Raw genomic sequence first — 20,994 nt, 5'->3', positions numbered from 1 at the left:
CACCACCACCTTCCCCGGGGCTTCAAGGGGTTTCTAGTGAGGTTCCCACCACACCTGGGAGCTGGAGTTGTGCAAAGCCTCTTGCTTTTGCTGTGGGAATGAAACAGTCAAGCTGTGCTGGCAGAACTACCCCCATCCAAGTGCTGTCCCCACCACAGCAGGCAAGAAACCACACGAAGCAGATCCTGTTTTAAACAACATTCTGCTCATAACTCACCTCTTGCTTGTGGGATTTATCCTGCTGGTGAATCCCGTTAGCAGACCCTGAATTTCCAACAGTCTGCAATGGAAGACAGACAACACTTACTGAAGAGGGACACAGATCCTGCTGGTTTTGCTTACAAGCACTGAAAAGTAGGCAGTGAGACTGCCCTGTCCTCCCTTAGCTGCCCACTCCACACAAGGAAAAAAAGGATGCAAAAACCTCAGCTCACTTCTGGGCTGAGAATATGGGCAAGAATCTTCCTGCCCTCTGCACCCTGCCTCAATCCCCATGTGCCAGATTTCATCCCCCCCAGCTACCAAACACCCCCAAGCTCCTTATGGACACAAACCCACTATTCACCACAGCTCTTAAACACCAAAACACAAATCCAGCCAAGGACAGTGTTAGCTGCAAAGCACAGCATACTGAACATCCAGCACTGGAAAGGACATTCCCCATTTCCCATCTCTGGGGACAAGTCTGGCAATCAGGACAGGCTGTTCTATCTTTAGAGAGGACAAAACTTTTAAACATTTATAAGGTTTCTCTAGCAGAGTAGTATGGAGCCCTTCAGCTTCCCAATGACAGTACAGGCAGCACAAGCAAGAGAAGAAAGCTGCAGCCTGAAGCCCCAGCGCTCCCAATGCTGCTGCTTGGGCCTTGGCAATCAGAGTCACATCCACTGGTGAACTGCTGATGGCATTATGGGGAGACAAGGCTGCAGGGTTTAAGAGTCCCAGTTTCCATCCTCACTGGGACCACAAAGATGCAGAATCAACCCTACAGGACAGAGGTTTAGTTTGATCATGAAAACCAGGCAGAAATTCCAACTAAGCTGGGACAGGAGACTGAGCTGTTTGCCAGGCAGTGGATCCTACCTGGATGGCAAGAATAGTGCTGCTGCCAGGGCCCAGCACCCCCCACCACAGGCAATTACCTGCCTGCAGCTCACCCAATCTGGGCACTGACCACACGGATGATATCAAAAATCAGGCTTGAAGTCTGGTCTCAGAACATGGTCACAATAATGAACAAAGTGGTGCAATTTGCTTGAAATTAAATAAAAAGGCTCCCAGAGGAATCACTAAAACTCTTCAAGAAAACATCCAAGTGTCAAATCCTTGTTATCTCCTGCAAAGCTGTGGGTCAGGCATTGTCCAACACAAGGAGAAAGCGAAGATTTTCTTTCTGCCAAAGGCAGATACCTGATGGGTATCACCAGTCACCTGCAAAGTTTCTGCTTAGGGATGCACAGATAAAGCTCTCAAAGAAGAGGGATGTCAGAAAAACCTCAACCTCCGTGTTACGAACACGAGCAGCCAGACAATACTGTACACATAAAGAACAGTTCAGTGCCACTTCCCCAAAACCCCATGTTTAGCAGCCATTCTCTGGAGCACAAAGGGATCTGTCATTACCAACCAGCAGGGATTTTACAGCATTAGGCTGCATCTACAGAGCAAGTTTTTGTCAGGTTGTTCCCAGCAATGAGGAGACCCAACTGACGGCATCACTCCCTGAGCACAGGGCAAGACCCCAGGGGGACTGATGAGGGCTAAAACAACCCTGTTTGGGGATGTTCTACCTGTGTTTTCTCAGAGGAGAGCCTCATTGCTTCCATGAGCTTCTCCATCTGGTGTCCCTGCTCCAGCGCGTTGCGCAGCACGTCCTCCGTGCTGACGAGCCGGTGCTGCAGCCGGATCACCTCTGACTCTGACGAGGGGTCGATCAGCGAGTATCGCCTCTGGTCCATCACTGACTTCTCCTTGTCCTTAAGGCAGCAAGGGGAAAATCAAAATATGTTATATCAAAACCAACAGCTGCAGAAACTCGAGGTGGAAATGCACATCATGCCTAGAAGCACACTGGGATTTCAGCAGCGGGCGGGGGCAGAGCACAGCTCGCATCAAGGGACCAGGAGCAGCTCCAGTTTGCTCCCAGCAGTTCAAATCAATTCCTCACATCTCAGCCACTGGAGGACGCTGAAGTACCCGGGAATTTGAGGACACTGCTTATTCTTGGATCAGAGAATATGGAAAAGGCGTGGGGTAGCTGAACAACTTTCAGTTTCTCCCACAGATTGTAGCCCTATTTAGCCATAGATCTAAAAGCTGTGGGATCAGAAGAACACTGGAGAAGGACATAGCAGTCTACAACTTCCTCACGAGGGGAAGCAGAGAGGCACACACTGATCTCTGCTCTCTGCGACCAGGGACAGGACCCAGGGAATGGCTGGAGCTGTGTCAGGGGAGGTCTAGGCTGGATATCAGGGAAAGGTTCTTCCCTCAGAGGGTGCTGGCACTGCCCAGGCTCCCCAGGGCAGTGGGCATGGCCCCAAGACTGCCAGAGCTGCAGGAGCATTTGGACAGTGCTGCCAGGCACATGTGATTGTTGGGGTGTCCTGAGCAGGGCCAGGAGTCGGACTTGATGATCCTTGTGGCCTTTCCAGCTCGGGATATTCTGTGATTACATGACATATGGATATCTTTGCTGCTTAGTGAGGTGCTGCTAAGCCAGGCCACAGCTCAGTCGTGGTCAAGAGAATTCCCAAAAGACGCTCAGCAGCACAAAAGAAAACACAAAGACCTGGAACAAGAGTGAAGGGCTCAGACCCTCTCCCCCACTCCCCTAAGCAGTACAGAAGGGCTCTGGTCCTTCAGCCTCTAGGCTGTGCCCAGAAGGGATTTTAGTGCCCTCACCAGCACAACCAGTTTCTCTCGAAGCCCCTTGATGTCATCTTTGAGCTTCTGTTCCTTGAGCCGCCACTCAGCTTTGTGCACTTCCCGGCTGAGGTCCCGCTCCGGCCCTGGGGAGTGCCGGTTTGCCTCCAGTAGCAACGCTCTCAGCTCGTTCAGGCTCCTGCAACAGCAGCAGGAAGAGATGAAGAATTCCCAGAGCCCACCCACCACTGGAGTTCTGCTGTGCTCCCCCCCCACCTTTGCTACAGATCCAAAGAAAGGCCGGTGAGCACATCTGACCCGACTCCCACCGCTCTTTTCTCGTCCCTCTTTGCCAGCTCTGAGACTGGGACCAGCTCAGGGACAGCCTGGGAGCAGGGCAGCAGCTTGGCTGGCTCTGGAGATGACTTCATTCAGCATCTACAAGGGAACTGAGCTGTCTTGCAGCTCCTGGCAAGCAGTGAAAGGGCAGTGCCTTTTGAGAATTCACAGCCTCCAACTCTAACCCAACTCTCACATCAGCATCTCTAAGGAACGGGAAAGCTTTGGGCTGGATTTCAACAGTGCAACCCTACATTTCTTCTGGTGGGTGATTACAGCATCCAGGAAGAACATGAATATACACAGAGCCCCTCTGTCTCCAGCTCTGTCCTCCAGACCTGCACACTGACCTTTCCTTCTTGAGCAGCTCCTGGCTGATCAGGACCAGCTGCCCTGAAGCATCATGTGTTTTCTTGGTCAAGGCTTCCAGTTCTCCTTCCAACCTCTTCTTTTCTTTGAACACCAAATCAGCCTTCTTTTCTGCTGTTTTGCATTTATTTTCCAAAGCTATGAGAAGCAGAGGATTCAGGGGAAGAAAGGTCACTTAATCCTTTACTTACATTCCTGCTTTTTGCCTTTTCCCAATCCCCACTCCTAAAAGCACAGACCTGATTAGCTCTTGACTGGCTTGATCCTGGAAATAACACACCCAGCTCGATTGACTTCTACCCCATTAGCTTTAACAAGCCCAAACCCTCCCTCACAGGACACAAATATCTTCTGCAGTTTGTGTTCAATTCCTGAATTAATTTTTACCAGCAATAACCATTCAAAAAACAGCAGCATCATGTTTTACATCAGCCTATTTCAGCTCTGGGCTCTTGTTCAACACTAGTGCATGAGACAAGCAGGGAAACATTTCATTCCCACCAACACTGGATTAGGGAAACTTACCACTTACTTGGGCCCTTAGAGTTTCAGCCTGGGTCACCAGGGATGACACTTCTTTGTCTCTTTTACTCAGTTTGTCTTGGAGGTCTGTGGGGGAATGAAAAGACAAAGATTAAAGGGTTGGAAAACACTTTGTGCAAACTGGGCAGGTGTCAGGTGCACAGCATGGTGGCACACACTGCATCTCACCACACTTGCAGCTGGGATGCACACTGGGAAGTTGTACCAGACAGGGTTAAGAAAGCAACCACAAAGGAAGAGGGAGAAAAAGGCAATAAAACATTAATTAAAAAAAAAACAAACCAAAAGGAGCTTTTAGCACGTTTCTTTGTGTCACCTCCTACAGTGGAAGGCAGGGACTGTTTCAAAAGACATGTTTTCTGATGAACTGATGCATTTCCATGCTCAGAGCTGTAGATCTGAAGTCTGATGCTTTTGTGGTGCAAATGTGACCTGGTTGTTTCCATTACATCTTTCCAGGCTTTATTCAGTGTGGAAACAATGCACACATGCACTGAGTGGCCATTTAGAGCAGTGGCTGCTGGATCTAGTTAAGCTCTGCCATCACTAGGCAGGAATTACCTGTCAATCAGCAAACAATTTGGTACAGAAACATGGAATAGTTTGGTTTGGAAAGGAAATTAAAGCTCATCTTGTTCCACACCCCTGCTTTATGCAGGGACATCTTCCACTAGACCTGGAAGATATCTTTGCTCTTCATCCTGGACTGCTCCAAGCCTGTCCAGCCTGGCCTTGGGCACTTCCATGAATGGGGAATAACATGGATGTGTTCTACAGAATCCCAGATCTGCAGAGGCAGATGAGGCTTATGGACAATGCCTGGCTTGCACTGGGGGCAATGGAAATAGGACAAAATACTTCTGAATCCAGCTCTGCTATTGCTCAGACTCAGTGTTACAGCTCACCCTCTATGAGGGGGCTGAGTACAGTTCAGTTTGAAGAACACTTTATACAAATTTCCTGAGTGTATAAATTTCACATTTTGTTAAAAGGATGGATTTGATTTATAGTAAGCTTAATAAAAAGTTAACTATCATTATTTGAATATCTACTATTACCACTCCTCTCCTGTGAGCAAATAACATCTGATGTCTGAATTTTACCTGGTGTAAAAATCAGTGATGGGATGGAAATGCACCTATTTCCCCAGATCTGTCTCCAACCTGCACCATCTGCATGGAGAGTATCTAACACAGGTAAAAACATCCACCCTTGCATATGCTCAGCTTGATCACAAGGAAAAAACAAATCCAGACAACAAATGTCATCCAGCAAATTTTGACAGATGAAATGATTTCCTAAACCCCTGCCATGCAGCCATCCCTGCAAGAGCAGAAAGTCAGAAGAAGAGAAAGCATATGAGTCACTAGAACAGGGTAAAAATAATAGCTTCATACCTTCCATAGTCTGCTTCATCTTTATCTTTTCTTCTGAAATATCATTAGTCTCAATCATCTAGAATAAATGTAAAATATAAGATATAAACCAACCCCTCACCCAAAGATTCAAAGCAGAGGTTAACAACCACAAAGCCCCATCCATGTCCGAGTTAGGATGTTTTACATCCTTCCCAAGAGGGAAATAAAAGCTTTTTTGAGGAGCCACTTGTCCAGCTGGTACTACTGAGGCTGACCAGAGTGCTCACACACAGCAGCAGGATTCACTCAGGAGGGAACAGAGCCCAGGTTTTCCCCCACCAGTTCTGGTTCCAGAGGGATGGAAGAGCTGCTGTCCCTCAGACACCTCTGCTCAATCCCAAATACCCAGCTGCAAATGCTCTCCAGCATGCAGCTTGACACCTACCAGTCAACAAGTTCCTCAGCTTCTCTAGAACCTAGCTGTGCCCAAAGTTATAAAAACATTGATAAAATAATAATTGATTTTATACAACTAATGCATTCATGAAAATAATAACAAGCAAATGCCGGGTCCATACAGGGGATTCTGCTTTTTTCCCCACCCTCTTTTCTGTACTTCAATGAAAAGCCAGAGACTGCATGCCATTTTTCAATGCCAAACTTTCTGTGGCAGAGGCCAAAACTGAACCTTTCACACCTCTTCCCATCCAACAGCCTTTGCTGGGACCTCAGCACACACAGTTGCTGTGGCCACCACAGTCCAGAGCTCCAGGGTCACTTCTCTGAAGTCTGGGCTGTGGGACAAGTCAAACAGCAGCACCAGCACCCCCAGAGGAGATGTGTGTGTTTCCTGATGTATTTTTGGTATGGAAATAACTATTTAACTATTCATGGGAAGCACAGCTGTAGTTCTTCCTTGAAGGTCTAGGAAAGGGTGTCACAAGACACCTTTGCTTGTTTAAAATACTTGAATGGTGAATACTGCAGTCACTTCAAATTAACTAAGACAATTTTAAATAGAACTTGCCCCATGATACTCAAAGGCTTTCACCCATGCATTTCTTCCCATAATCTCCTGATTTTAATTGACACATAGTTGAAATAATTACTTCAAGACTTCCCTGGTTCTAATCCAGTATCAATATTCCCCAGAGCCCTTCCATTTATCTAAAGGGCTCTGGAACAAGCCTCCAGGTTCTTTTCTATTCATTCCTGTTTGAATATTGGCTATAATGTGTTACATATTGTAATAACAACCCCTTTTTCCCAGGCTCCTGGCTGTACTTATTGTTCCCAACTGTCCTTACTGAAACATCCTGGAGCAACCCTTCAAACACTAAAAATGCTGGAGATCCCTCCCTGGCCTTTGCCTCTGTTGTAGTGTGCCTATTTCCACGGTGTGAAGTTCTGACTTAACATGGAATTCATGGGCTTGACTTTGCTCCCCGGAGGTGCAACTGGTTTCAATGGGGCTGTTCATGCTGGGAAGTTAAACACAGGCATTGAATTCATTTCACTGGCATCTCTGTCTGGAACAGAAACTACATCACCAGCTGAAATTTTAACACAGTATTCTTAAAATGCACACATTTCACAGCTTATTTTAATTTTCTGCATCCCCACAGGATGGAAACTGGGCTTTTCCTCATTTCTCATGCAAAATCCAAACACAAATAGGGGCCCAGCCCAGAGCCATGAGTACCAATCTCCCTGCTCACTACAGTGCAGAACCAGCCACGATTCCTTGTGCCATGCACAACGGGGGGATGATGCATCCTGTGGCAAATAGTAAAAAAAAAAATAAAATATATATATATAAAAGAATGACTTGAAGAGACACAAAGGCCACAGCAAATTGACCTCTTCATATTACCACTCTTATTTTAGCCCTCCTTGGTCTCATATTCAATCAAGCATTTTATTACCCCATGCCTGGTGCCACTGGGATGAGAGCCCACCCTGACAAACCATGCCAGCCCTAGTCTGCTGTCACAGCAGCCTCCAAACCCAGGTGTGGCCCCACTTGCTCCTTTTTCCTAATTGTCCCACTGTACTGGCTTTCCAGAGTGGAAAGACACCTTCAGCATGGAGATACAGTGCAGAAAGAGCACCCTCAGTGGAAGGGAAAAACCATCCAGATATTTGAGGCCTCAGAAAACTGCACAAGGCAGCGGCTGAGGAGTTCCCAAGAGTGAAAATAAACAAGCAAAATGACCCCGAAGCCATACATTTGCATGCTGAGAAGGATGCAGGGCCTCCATGGACTGCAGCTTGTTCTCTAAGACAAGCACTTTTTCCTGCAATCTTTGGATTTCCTGTTTGCTGTGGGCTTCTGTTTTCTGTAATGTTTCATAGTCCAACATCTTCTTTTCAGCCAAAGATATCTGCTCTTTCAAGAAAGCTATTGCTTCTGTCTGATCTGTATATTCACCATGAAGTTTCTCCAGTTCATGCACCCTCAGCTCAGCATCTCGACACTTGTCCTTCACATCTTGGAGCTCAAGAAGGTGCTGACTGCTTTTGCTTTCCAGTTGCATTTTCCAGTTGCTGTTGCTTTTTTCCACTTCATCCAAAGCCTCCTGCAGCTTCAGTTTGAGACTCTCTTTCTCCTTTATATGGACAGCTGTCTCAATGTCGTGCTTTGCTTTCAGGTTCTCCAACTCAAGCTGGTGCTCCAACTTTATACTCTCCACCACTGCCTTCAGCTCCACAATCTCCTTGTGCTGGGTGTCAGGGCCTGAGTTGAGTGTGGCTTTCAGGTCCTCCAGAGACTTCTGGTGGTCAGAAGCCAACGTGTCCAACTTTGACTTCCAGTTGTCCATGAGCCCCATGTTCTCGTTAGTGGCTTGCTGAACTTTATGTTTCAGATCAACAATCTCCTGCGAGTACTTCTCATTGACAGATTTCAGCTTCTCCATCTCCTGCTGGTACTTCTTCAGCGTCTTCTCGTACTTCTCCTTCAGCTGGCTGCTCTCCTTCTGGTGCTCCTTGTTGGCAGACAGCAGCTGATCCCGCAACCGAAGAGCCTCCGACTGCAAGCCCAGGTTGTGCTCAGGGGTCTCTGCTTGGTGGGAGTTCTGGAGGCACAGCCGGAGCTCGTCCACCTCGCTGCGCCTGAGGCTCAGCTCTTCCTCCAGCTGCAGGATCCTGGACTTCTCCGCCACCGTGGTTAACTGCAACACGACAGAGAACACAAAGTCAGCGCCTCTCTCCCCTTTAGTAAGCGTTCTCCAGTGGAAATAAATTCAAGGTAGATTAGTCAAAGTTCAAATAAAGAGGTAAAGAACGCCCGGTACCCTCCGACCTGAGCACAGTTTTGCACCAGGGTAACCAACACCGACACCTCGCGCTTATGTCTGTGCCAATTGCAATTTATCTATTCCTAATACAAACCTCTTGCTTTCCACAGAAAAACACCTTGGAAATAACCCCTGAAATTCACTAGGGAGCAACGGTGGTTTATGAAAAATAATGTCCTGGAAGGGCATTATGTTTCCAGACCAGGCATCTTGCCAGATGATGCACAGAGATGTGACTGCACATGCAAGAATTTCACAAGCATCAAAACCAGCATTAAGCATATCATGTTTCCTTTATTGCTCAGCAATCCTCAGCCTGCAAACCTCTCTTCTGTAGCAGAATTTGTTTACCCTGGTGTAAAAAGGAAAAGGGATTTTTACATATGAGTACTTGTTAGAGTTTATTAGCAAAGTCAAAATAACAAAGGAGGCTAGAGGATGCAAGACAATAAAATCTGGCCATGGTACACATTGAGCTTAAGGGCTATGGATCCATGTTTTGCCATCTGAATGTAACCTGGCAGGGCTGAACTCCCTGCACGTCACAGGGAGTACAGGGTGCTGCCAATACGGATGGAGAAGAGGATGAAATATTAGAAAAAGGCAAAAGAAAAAAGGAAAGCGAGCCAAACTCCAAGAGATCAATTTCACTCCGTTTCAATTGCCATTTCCCCAGCAGCCATCAGCCCAGAAGGCTGGTGGTCATTATTTTAGATGGGCACAGGGTGCTTCAAACCATCCAGACCTTTTGGAAACCCTCACATTTGTGTTTTCTACAGCTCTCAAACCCATTGCTGCTCACACTGCAGCAAGTTTGCTGCATCCCACACCACATGAGCATGAAAAAGCCCTTTCCACATCTGGCTGCTTTTAGGATTCCTCTGGGCAGCCTGTCCTGCTGCAGGCCCACCTGCATTCAGCAGTACCTTCCACTTCAGATGGCAGCTCCCACAAGGGGCAGGGGAGACTGGAATGTTGATTGCAATGTTATTTCCTCTTACAGCCTGGGGCAGCCTCGAAGCAGAATGAATTGTGCAGGGTGTGGATATTATTGGGATATGTATGAATTGTAAGAGCTCATGTGTCAGATGGTGGCGTGGGGCAAGGAAGCAAACTCAGTCTGAGAAACAAGTTCCCCACAAGAGAAGCAAAGCTAGAAATCATATAGTTTACTATTTCTGGGAAAGAGAGCAAATAAAAAACAAAACAAACAAACAAAAAAAAAACCCAAGCCAAAATCAATCAACCCCCACAAAAAACCAAAAAGAAAGAAACCCAAAGCAAGGCATCATGAGCACCAGGGCAGTGCAAGCGCTGTCTGCAGGCAGGGCAAGTGAGGGTCCATTACCCTGGTGTCCTCTAATTCTCTGAGGAGTTTTTCAGCCTGTGCCTTCTCAAACAGCAGGCTCTGCTCGAGCTCCCGTATTCGGGCATGCTCCAACTGCGTCTGAGTCTGCTCACACAGAGGGAAAAAAGAACAGTGGAGATGGGAGTAGGGGAAGGGAGGGAGAGAGAGAGAGAGGGAAAGAGAAGGCTGCAACATCATCTCCAGCATAAAAGACAAGGAAAGGCAGTTCACAACAGGAAGAGAATAAAAACCCAAGCAAGGAGGAAAAATCCAACCAAACAGAAAATGGTCCCTAAGGGATTTTACGTGGTACTTGTAGTGGCTCTTCATAAGAAAATTGAGTCTGTGATAGGAAAGCATCCTTCTGCATTAGAAACCTGCTTCAGTGTTTTGCTGCATCAACTGAAGACACTTCCTAAAATGCAAAGCTCCCACAAGGCCCTTGTACACACAGAGAATGCAAAGATGTTGCAATGACTCTCCACATCTTTCCTCAAGAAGAAGCACAAGGTAGACTGAAAAGAGTCAGATGTTCCCAACCTTTATTTTTGCTCTGGAGACAGTGTGAGTCCTACACTAAGTGGGGAAAAAACACTCCAGGTCATACTGTACGTGGCATGTTGTAAAACAAAAAATACACTGCGCTGAAGAGATCAGGGAATTTTGATACCAAACTGCTCTATAAATCAGTGCTTTGAGTTTGAATGGGCCTGACACGAATTTCAAAGTGATTTTTGTACAGTAAGACTCTACTAACTTTGGCACAAGAAAACAGAGCTTTTTTTGGTTGGTTGGTTTTGGGATTTTTGGTTGGTTGGTTGGTGGTTTGTTTTCAAGAGGTTTTTCTCTGACAAATTCAACTGTGCACAAAAAGTTCATGTAATCTACCCAAATGCAGGAGCACTGGCTCTGAGCATTGCCTCAGTGCCCTTCACTTTTAAAGCTGAAGTACCACAAAGCTGCACTTGGTGGCAAAGCTCAGCACTCCACAACCACCACTGTAATATCTTGTAAAATTCTCTCTAAATAAAAGAGAGGAGATACAGGAAGGTTCATGCACACTCTGGCCTTCACACCTTTTAGGCTTACAAAACCCACATTTTCCTTAAACTTAATTCATCTATCAAACAAAAAAAAATTAATCTAACAAAAAGCAAACAAACCTGCTCAGGACCATTTTTACCTCCATTTTTTGCCCTTCATTTTCCAAATAAATAATTGCTTCCCCTCCTCTTTCTGTTGGAGCCAGTTGTAAGGATTTTCAGCCCTGCCCTACAATAAATAAAGCAAGGCTTGGCTAGTTGTGTACAAATTATAGAAACAGAAGTTTAAAAAAATCCATGTTTCATGCTTGCAAAATAACATTGTACATGTATTCACAGATGGTGACATAACTGCCATTTATATTCACATGGCTCTGTATTTTATGTGCCTTATTTAACCCCTGAAGGAGGGGAAAAAAAGATGTGGATTCAAGAGCCCAAATATTATCAAAACCCCAAACTATATAACTTAAGTGCAAAAGTTGGCTTATTGCATCCTAATTAAGAAAAAAAAGGCATTTAATTAATTAAATAAAATTAATTCTGCTTCCTGCAAAGCCCTAAGATTCACATCTCGACAGGGAGTTCCAGGATTGATTTTAATCAAGAGGAATAAATATTCCCTTGATACCAATTAATTAACTGGTGGCAGCACATCAGATATTTGCTAGCTGAGCATGCTGACCTATTACAAAACTCACCTCTGGACTTCTCAAAGAGATTCTCTCCAGGCTCTGGAGTTTAACACAAGTGCCCAATCGAGCTCTCAGTCCCACCTGAAATTCTTGCTCAGTATCTGTTAATTCTGCTATTTTCCAGCTCCAGAAAAACATACGGAAATAGAGGAAAAAAACCAACCAACCAACCAAAAAACAATTAAAAAATAGATTAACTATTTTACAGTCCTAAACTCTTAAATCCTGTATAGTTTTATGCAAATTGGTTTGCTAGTACTAACCTGTATGAGTCAGAACCTCAAATCCAAAGTTCTCCTGCACTTTGAGGAAGCCCAGATATGAATTTCAGATTTACTTGCAGCTATTAGCCTTAAATTACTGTTCACAAATTACAAACTGACTTCCCACTGGCATTCAAGGCATGCTGCAGGATCCAGGAGATGAGCATGAGAGAGTTCCTTGATGAGGATAATATTTCCTGTAAATCGTGGTCTTCCACCACAAAAAGTCTTTCTTGAAAGCTTTTCCTACATTTGTTTTTCATCTTCCAAATCACTAGAGCATCAGCTGCTGACCAGGATCAAAAATGGGTTGAGTTCGTAACTAAACTTCAAGGTTAAATCCACAGCCCCTCTATCAGAGGTCCAACACCTTGATCTTTATCTTCAGGCCACCAACACATGGACTTCTTTGGTCAAATTGTTTCCAAGAATGCTGTCTGCTGTGCTCAACACCCAAGAGCCCTAGATTTGTTGAAAACATGCTATTGGGACAAATATCAGGGGATTTAGCCAAGCCTTCAGCAGAAACCCCAGAGCCAGGGAACACAGAGCAGAGAATCTGTTCTTACCATTGTCATCATGTCTGTAACTGGCTGTCAAGTCAAAATGAACACTCTCCCCTCTGAATACCTGGAAAAACTGCTGCTGTGAGAGGACTAACAAGACCAGAGGAAAGCAGGCAGCTGTCACTGGACTTTGCTTTTGGCTAGCTCAGCTCTAGAGAGGGATGCCAAGGGCTGTGCTTGCAGTTACTGCCTGACTTTGTTGCAATTTTACACAAGGAATATCAAGGAAAACCATTTCCCAGGAAACACACTGCAACATGAAGGAGCTCTTATCCTCCTCATTTCTAATAAGAAGTTCTGGGGTTTTTTTTCTCTAAGTTAATTACTTGCTTCTGGAAAGCTTAACTGTCTCCATAAAAAAAACAGGAAGGTGAGAATTAACTCTAGTGGGTCAATCATTCAGTCTGAGCATGCAAATTAGGCAGACAAGATGTAAAAACTGGCCCCAGCAAAACCCTCTGCCAATGCCTGTGCTGGGACTGATGCAGGACTCATGGAGGGCATGCCAGTTCCCTGGATCAGAGGAAATCAAGCATTTCTTAAATTATTTGTTCTTTTCTACAGACAGGCATGGAAGTGAGGACAGGACCATGATGTCCTGCTGAAAGCTTGGCCATATCCCCATTGCAAAACAATTCCTTCCCAGCCCAAAGGAAAATTAAATCCAAGACTACGAGTCCCAAACTGAGAACAGGAGCCCTTATCCATAGCAGATTATCATTTTGCTAAGCATGGTGGCTTTTTAAAAAAAAAATACATCCAAATATATAATCTGGCTAACCCTGGTCCCACTGCCATAATTCCACAGCCAGGCTTAAACACTTGGAGCTTACAAAGGGACAATTCACTGCTCTGAAAGAAAATGATGCACAGATCAACCACCCTTCTCTAAAGCACTGTGGGAAAGCTGTCAGCTCAGGGATGAACAGAAATCTGATTTTGCACCCACATAACAGGCAGAGACTGCACTTGCTGTGCTTCCACAAAGGTCTGCTATCAGTTCACTGCTAATTTACACCCTGTCAAACATCTCCTTCAGCTTCTGGATAAAGGAAGAGAGGTTTATGCCAACAGGATCACAGCCACATCAACATATCCATTTCCTAGTTTTGCTGTTTTCCTGGGCTTTTATTGCTATGAGTGACAGTGAAGCACAGGAGCAGGGCCCTTGACATTTCTGGCTGTTACTAACCTGGCACTCCAGCTAAAGAGATGGAAAATGCCCTTGATTTATTTATTTACATTTGGAGAGCAGAGCCTTGCTTTCACTGAAAGATTTTCTTTTCCTTCTCCCCCATGGAAAAGCCTCCCACTCAAGGGCCAACATCACCTCACCCCAACATCACTTCCAGTTTGCACAATGTTCACTGCAACAGCATCACTCAGCAACAGCCCCTCCCACTGACAGGGTTTCAATCCTGGTATCAAACCCACACTCCTGGGCAGTGAACTCCACATGAGGATTCCTCAGGATACACAGAAATTTTTATGCATATTACACAGCATCCAACCAGGAGACTCCGTGTGCCCCATTAGCTGCTACGAGCAGGACACTGCAGGGACAGGAATTGAACTGTCAATTCATTTCTAGAGTGGAAAAACCTAAGTTCCAACACATTCAGATACAGATTTTAACAACTCAGAGGGACAGATTAACTCCAGGCAGCTCCAAGGGTGAACAGTCACTGGGCACCACACCAAAGAACAATCCTCACCATTTACACCACGGTGTTCCCTGCAGGTCCAAAGCCATCAATAAAGGATTGTTAGAGGGGAGGAAAAGGTGGCAGAAGTTACTCAAGTGAGGCCCCACATGCAACTTTGGACCCCACATTTTGGCAAGTTGATAAGGAATTACCTCCAGATCCCCTTTGGTAATGGATTCTTCCTCCACACGGAACTGCAAGTCCTCCACTTTCCTGGGGAAGGAAAGGGACACAAAGGGCAATCAGGAACACTCAGCTCAGCACCCTCTGTCTGAGCAGACATGGCATATTTTCACTGTTAATCAGGTTTTATGGATTACTGCAACCATCACTGGAGAGATCATTACCAACAAATAGAAAAGCTAACCAAAAACTACTGATAAGCTTTTTGTGCTCTACAACCACCCACCCAGTATTAAAAATCATGTCATGGTCTGCAGAATCAAAGTCTGAGTGGAGAGGGATACAGACCACCTTTGGATGGTGATGCCTTAAGTTTTAGCTTTCATATTTTTCATATTCTGTGTTTCCTAGCTGTGTAGTTTTGGGCTTCATATGAAGTGTTAGCGAGCTCTCTTCACAGAGCAGGCAGGCAAAACAATTCCTTTCCTATCTTAATACCAAAGACAATCAAAGTTTGAGGCCCAAAAGCAGAAACAACAGTGGGCTGAAGAGAGAAAACAAGAAGGGTGGGACTTCATAACCTGGAGCTGTAATTGGACAATTAATCCCAATATGCAGATGGACCAAAACTTATAAAAATGTGAGACTTCGTGACCAGTCATCAATTTTGTGACCATTTTTAGGTCCATCTTGGGTGTAGCCCTGGCCAGGCTCTTGTACTGCTCAGGGTGTATCTTTTAAGGCCTTTTAATAAATACCTACTTTATCCTTATCTCTGTCCAGCCTCTGTTCTAGGTCAGCTTTCTTCAATACAAACAGCTCAGCAATAACTGAGCAGCAAGACCCATGGAGCAGGACAGTTATAATCAGCTTTTCACACACAAACATGGCCTTTTTGCAAGGCACATCCTCTCAGACACACAACTACTGTTCTCTAACACAGGATCCTGAAAACAAGCAAACCACAACAAGGTTTCACTGATTATTTAAACCTTATTGTCCTGCAGCCGAGCACTGGGCAATTCCTGTGCCAAATGCACAAGGTCCATACAAAATATTCCAAGGGAATTGGATCCTCTGCCTCCTTGGCAGAGGGTGGGCAGTGTTTAATGTTTCCACAGCGTGGAAACTGTGAGCTACCCTGGCAGACAGAGGAGCCTTCCCCACAGATTGTACAGGCCAGTCATGCATAAATGCACATAAAACCAGAAACATGCCAAGGAAACTCTTCTCTTTTGGAAGAGAGAAGCCAGTAACAGTAGAAAATAATTCCATTTTCTGCTAGCCTCATCCCTCTTTTTCTCTTTACTGATCAGGAAAAAAAAAAAAAAAAGACAGAGGATGTTTAGCTAGTAGCCAGATGTAAGGACTGTGATTCTGGTACAGATAAAAATAGCTGTGAGTGTACATAAACTAACTTCATAAACAAGCTTCCTTGTCTAAACCTCCTCTAATTAGAGGAGGGAGGCATCTGTTGATATTTAGAGGGAAACTCAGCTGTCTTGGGTTAAAGGGCTGCCTGGAGCTGGGAAAGTCAGCTGCCTACCAGGAGTATGGGGAGACATGCATGAAAGAACATTTCATCCTCAGGAGGGGCATCAGTCAGTTGAAATCAACACTATTTTCAGTTATTTAATACACAGAAATGTGTTTCTATTCCCACTGAAGAGTTTAATTACATACATGGAGCACCTGGACTCCAAGAATAACATGCAGGTCTTCACTCTTATCCAGAGGGGAAATGTGTGCACCATGATATCTGCACAGATGGGGGTCTCTGGGATGTGGGGAGATGGTGGATCACACTAGTCAGATTGTGCTCCAGTTTGCATTCCCTTCCTCACAAAGAACATCCTCAAGATCAGCCCATCACAACTGGAGGGGAGGAAAGGGTCTTCAGCAAATCCAGGTTGTACAGGAGGGTCTGTGATGGCCCAACGTGCACATGCCTGTTTATGACCCAATTTTTATTTCATCCTTAAGCCAAAACCACCTGAAGGCTTTATCACTGTCCACACATGACTTCACCTCCCTCACACCCATCCTGCTTTACCTCTTCTCCTCTTCCAGCTGGTTCAACAGCTCAATCTTCTCCTTCTGCATCCCATCCACCAAGGCTCGTGCTCGCTGGAGGTTTCCTTCTGCCTCTGTGACATACTGGAGCAAAAAAGGAGCCCGAGACACAAAAGTCAGCCATGTCTGAAGTAGTATAAAGCTGTTTAAGAAAGGGTCAGAAGTAGGGAACAGAAAGTTTTGATGATCTGTTTCAGAGGATGCTGTGGTAACAGCACATTTTCCAAAGAGCTTAGGATGTAGGGATCAAGACAACAAAAACTGCTCCGTCTCCAGCAGCTGGAAGTGATCCATGCTTCAGTGCCTCTCTGACCTGACCCTTTTAGAGAACCCAGCTCTGATTAGAATTAAGAACTTGAAGCCTGAAAAGTTCTGAAAATCTGGTCAGAGTTTACCAGTGCAATTCAGCCCCGGTCATGAAGCAAGAGAGATATTTCAGATTTCTGTTAATTCAGTTGTTACTGATAATTACTGGAAAACACAACACACAAGAAGAATGTCAGCTTGCAGTTGATTTCCCAATTTCTCCTGTAGTTCTGACAGGCAGGTGTGACCCACCACACAAACATACAGTGCCAGCCCTGCTCCCAGGTAGCTCACCGGGCTTTACAAGCACAAGAATTCAGGACAACAGCAGACACTGAAGAACCACATACTGACAAATAGCACAAACACAACTCTCTTCAAGCATTTTAAAACATAAAATATCCTCTGTACAAATGCTTGAGCAAAAACCAAGCAAATAAACAAACACCAACCTAATATGATCAGCCTGTTTTCCTTCCAGATTTCCTGCCTTTATTAAGGTTATAAAAACATCCTCTCTGGTGAGAGAGCAGTGGAATATGAACTGATGTTCTCAGCACCATAAAATCACTGCAATGCAGTCACAGCCACAGCCAGATTCAGTGGCTGAGGGGAACAAATTTGCCTTCCACTTGCATTTCAGCATTGAAATGTATTGATCCACCAGACACAGACTATCTACTGCCTCTTATCTGTCACAGACTTTTTCCAGCTCCTGGCTCAGGGCAGAGGTAGAACATGTGACACTGGGATGTGGAGAAGAGCCTCAGTTTAACTCACCACACAAAAGGCAGAATTTCAGAGCCCAAGTTTCACACACAGTGGCAGCATTATGATCTGACACTTCCACTGGATATCAATATTCATATATATCTGAGAGCTGGTGATAAAAAGCCCTATCACCTCCTACCTGCTCGTGTTGGGCCTTCATGATGGCAATCTCCTTCTCCACCTCACAGATGTGGCTGGTGGCTTTGGCAACCTCTGCCCGCTCCAGGTCACGCTCTGCCAGCAGCTGCTCAATGTGCTGCTGCTTCTCCTTCAGTGCCTCCTGCAGAGCTGTGGTGCCAGAGATTTTCCGGGCATACCGAGAAGAGGTCTCTGTCAGCTGGGGAGAGTTAAAGAGAGAGGGGGTAAAGCTGTGTCCTTTCCAGTCCAGGATAGTTGAAGTCCCCTGTTAAATCTGGAATGCTGCTCACCTAATGATCATTTATTCAGCTGAGCAGAGCTGCAGTTCCAGCTCTGGGCCCTACAGGGGAGGTTAAGTCTGAGAAACATCTGGACAATGCTCACAATCTCAATTGCTCTTCTGCACTGCAATAAAATCACCATTTCCCAAAGGTCAGAACATGGGGTGGGAACTGGGTCAGGAAAAATTATCATGCATTGTATCATCTGCCTTCTTAGATATATTTTATTGATGGCCTGCACTGATGAAATCCCAAAAAGTGAGCTCAGCTGGGTTAGAATGATCTCAAGTGGAGACCATTATGGGGTTATTCTTCCAGGAATGACACTGCACCCTTGTCCCCAGCCAAGAGGGCTGCGGCTGTTCTGCAGTGACACCACAGCAGAGCCAGAAATTTTATATCACTGCCTGCTCTGCTTTCTGCCTGCTTGAGCACCTGCCAAGACCCCAGGCATGTGACCAGGACACCGTCACCCTCCACAGTGAGACAGTCACAGCAGGAGCTTTGCCCAGCTGGGCAGTGGAGCAGCACGACCACGTGAGACTGGAAACAGTGTCCTTTTTCTGCAGGGATCCCTTATAAAGCTGCTCTTGACAGCAGAACTGAGACTCATCCCACTGCAAATTGTACTTCAGGCTCTTCAGTGGTCACAGTTACTTGGTGTGCGTTACTTGGAGCCGTGTACATGGAGGGAGACTGTTTGTGAGGGGGTAACACCCTCCCAACACTCCACTCCCCTCACCTCATGAACGGTGAAGGAGCAGCTGCACTGGAAGAAAACCCCAACCCTCCTGCTTTGTGAAGTTGAGTCACAAAGGGTCACAAAGGGTCACAAAGGTAGATTGAGGCTGCAGGGACCACGCAGGAGCCACTTACCAGCCCGCTACGGCTGGGCCTGCCCCCGACTGAGGAGGCCACGGAGCTGACAGAGCTGATGGAGGAGCTGCTGGGGCTGTGGGTCAGGGCTGACACTCCCATGGCCATCCTCTTGCTCTTCTTGGCCTTGGCAGGGCTGGTTGATGGGAACCCGATCCGGATCACCTTGTGGATGGGAGCAAAGAGGCCAAACTTGGGTGGGCACTGGAAATACCTGGGACACAGGAGATGCACCAAGTGAGACGTGGCAGAGCAGCCATCTCTACCCAAGCCTTGCACAATGGCACTGCCAAGCAGTCCAAAAACCCCAGCCCACAGCTGATCCCTGCGTGCTTTGCTGTGGCATTGTTTCCTGTGTACAAATAGCTGGATTATTCTCCTTTCCTACTTGTAGTGCTGGCAACTCCATGTTTGCATTTGTGGTGTTTCAGCAGGGAAACCTGAGGTAATTGCCAAGCACTAGGTTGCTGTGCATTTGATAAGATGCCAGGAAAGACACAGCTGGCAGCCTGGAGAGCCCATCTCCCAGAACATAACCACAGCCACAGCACGAGCACCCCTTCCTTACCAACCAGTCTTTCCAAATTTGCCTGTGCCCTTCACCCAGCTTTGAAGATCGTGGTGTAGTGGAGCGTGTCTGCAGGGAGATGTCAGAAGATGGACCAGGCTCTACGCCGTGGAGCTCAGCAATGAGGCAAGAGGCCACAGGAAGCTCCAACTAAACATGAGGAAGAATTTCTTCCATGTACAGTGAGCAAGGCTTGAGCAGGCTGCTCTGCCCAGAGAAGGTGTGGAGTCTCCCTCATTAGGGATATTCCAGAACCTTCTGGACATAATGCTATGCCATGTGCTCTGGGATAACCCTTCCTCAGCAGGAAGGCTGGGCTAGATGACCAACTGTGGTTCCAACTTGACCCACCCTGTGACTCTGTCAGACAAAAAGATCTGAATCACACAGTTCTGCATAAATGTTCCCACAGGGAAAAATCTTCCCTACCAAAACAGGAGGAACCTCAAACCTTTGAAGCTAAAAATACCATTACAGCAAACTCCAGCTTGTGCCACCTCCTTCAGGTGGCAGAGAAACTGTTTCCCGTGCAAACAAACTTGGAAAAGGGAGGATCAGATAATGACAGTGCATGGTCTCTTCCACAACTGCAGTGAGCCCTAAGATTCTGTCTCTCCAGAACCCTCTTCCAGAATAAAAATGAGCCACAGCTCAGTGTCAAACCCTGGAAACAACTTTGGGGCCTTGGCTGACCAGCATAAACCAAGGTTCATTTGCTGCTGGCCAGCTGCACTGCAGCAGGAAAAACCACATCACCTCCAGCATTGTGTATCCTAGTTTTAGGGGAGCAGCCAACACAAAAAGCTTCTTTAAGAGCTTTCTCACAGGCCTCCCAGCAAGAACAGGACTAAACACTGGGTCATAAAACAATCTGTCCTATGTTAATATAAAAAAAGTAGGTTCTAATGACTAAATTACACAAATCCAGTTCTACTAGCACAAGTTTTCTCTCTCTCCAGATGTGAGCAGCTGTTTCCCCAACTCCCTTTTATTTTTAAGTGCTGGCAGCCATACAGCTGTGTCACAGGGAGACCCCTATGTGCTTGGAGAGGCCAGGGAACAGCCTGATCTCCAGCCAGATGAGAACAAAATTAATTTTTAAACATCAGCTCCGATCTATTTTTTTTCTATAACAAACTTTAAACAGCGCCTCTACAACCCCAAATCTCTCAGCCTCCTTGACTTCCTGCCAACACAGGCCCTTGGGTTTGAAAAACCAGCCATACCACAGGCTGACCTCTTGCAAAGCCCTGCTCAGCATCGTTTTCCCAAATTCCAGCAGGCACACAGCTCTGCCTGGTGTAAGCACAGACTGGTACTCATGGCTGCACAACAATCCCAAATGTTAATTCCCTTAAAAGCCTCTGACAGCTCTTAGCAAGCTCAAACTTGCATCACTCTGTCTGCTCATTTTCTTTCAGTTCCAGATTGAAAAGTGGCTGCAATTAACTTTTATAATTGAGA

The 20,994-nt window shown here is 46.0% G+C and overlaps 1 protein-coding gene across 6 annotated transcripts in view; it reads right to left on the bottom strand.

The window, feature by feature from the left end:
• The window catches only part of CLIP2 (CAP-Gly domain containing linker protein 2), a 70,364-nt gene that overhangs the window by 4,258 nt on the left and 45,112 nt on the right, over positions 1-20,994 (bottom strand). For 5 of the 6 annotated variants that reach the window (XM_088066180.1, XM_088066182.1, XM_088066181.1 and 2 more), the window contains 12 exons: positions 18,963-19,176; positions 17,807-18,004; positions 16,571-16,674; positions 14,547-14,607; positions 10,122-10,226; positions 7,703-8,647; positions 5,514-5,571; positions 4,099-4,182; positions 3,555-3,711; positions 2,905-3,064; positions 1,791-1,976; positions 218-280 (listed from right to left, as the gene is read on the bottom strand). In XM_088066180.1, coding sequence (XP_087922306.1) covers positions 218-280; positions 1,791-1,976; positions 2,905-3,064; positions 3,555-3,711; positions 4,099-4,182; positions 5,514-5,571; positions 7,703-8,647; positions 10,122-10,226; positions 14,547-14,607; positions 16,571-16,674; positions 17,807-18,004; positions 18,963-19,176 — 2,335 coding nt within the window. The remainder of the gene's footprint in view (positions 1-217; positions 281-1,790; positions 1,977-2,904; positions 3,065-3,554; positions 3,712-4,098; positions 4,183-5,513; positions 5,572-7,702; positions 8,648-10,121; positions 10,227-14,546; positions 14,608-16,570; positions 16,675-17,806; positions 18,005-18,962; positions 19,177-20,994) is intronic. The other variant, XM_014255062.2, reaches the window with a different exon arrangement.

This window comes from Pseudopodoces humilis, chromosome 23 (assembly GCF_049639895.1).
Source record: "Pseudopodoces humilis isolate 2021_Gansu_Grassland_sample_001 chromosome 23, ASM4963989v1, whole genome shotgun sequence".
NCBI classification, from domain to species: domain Eukaryota; kingdom Metazoa; phylum Chordata; class Aves; order Passeriformes; family Paridae; genus Pseudopodoces; species Pseudopodoces humilis.
This window is presented reverse-complemented; position numbering and strand designations above follow the sequence as displayed.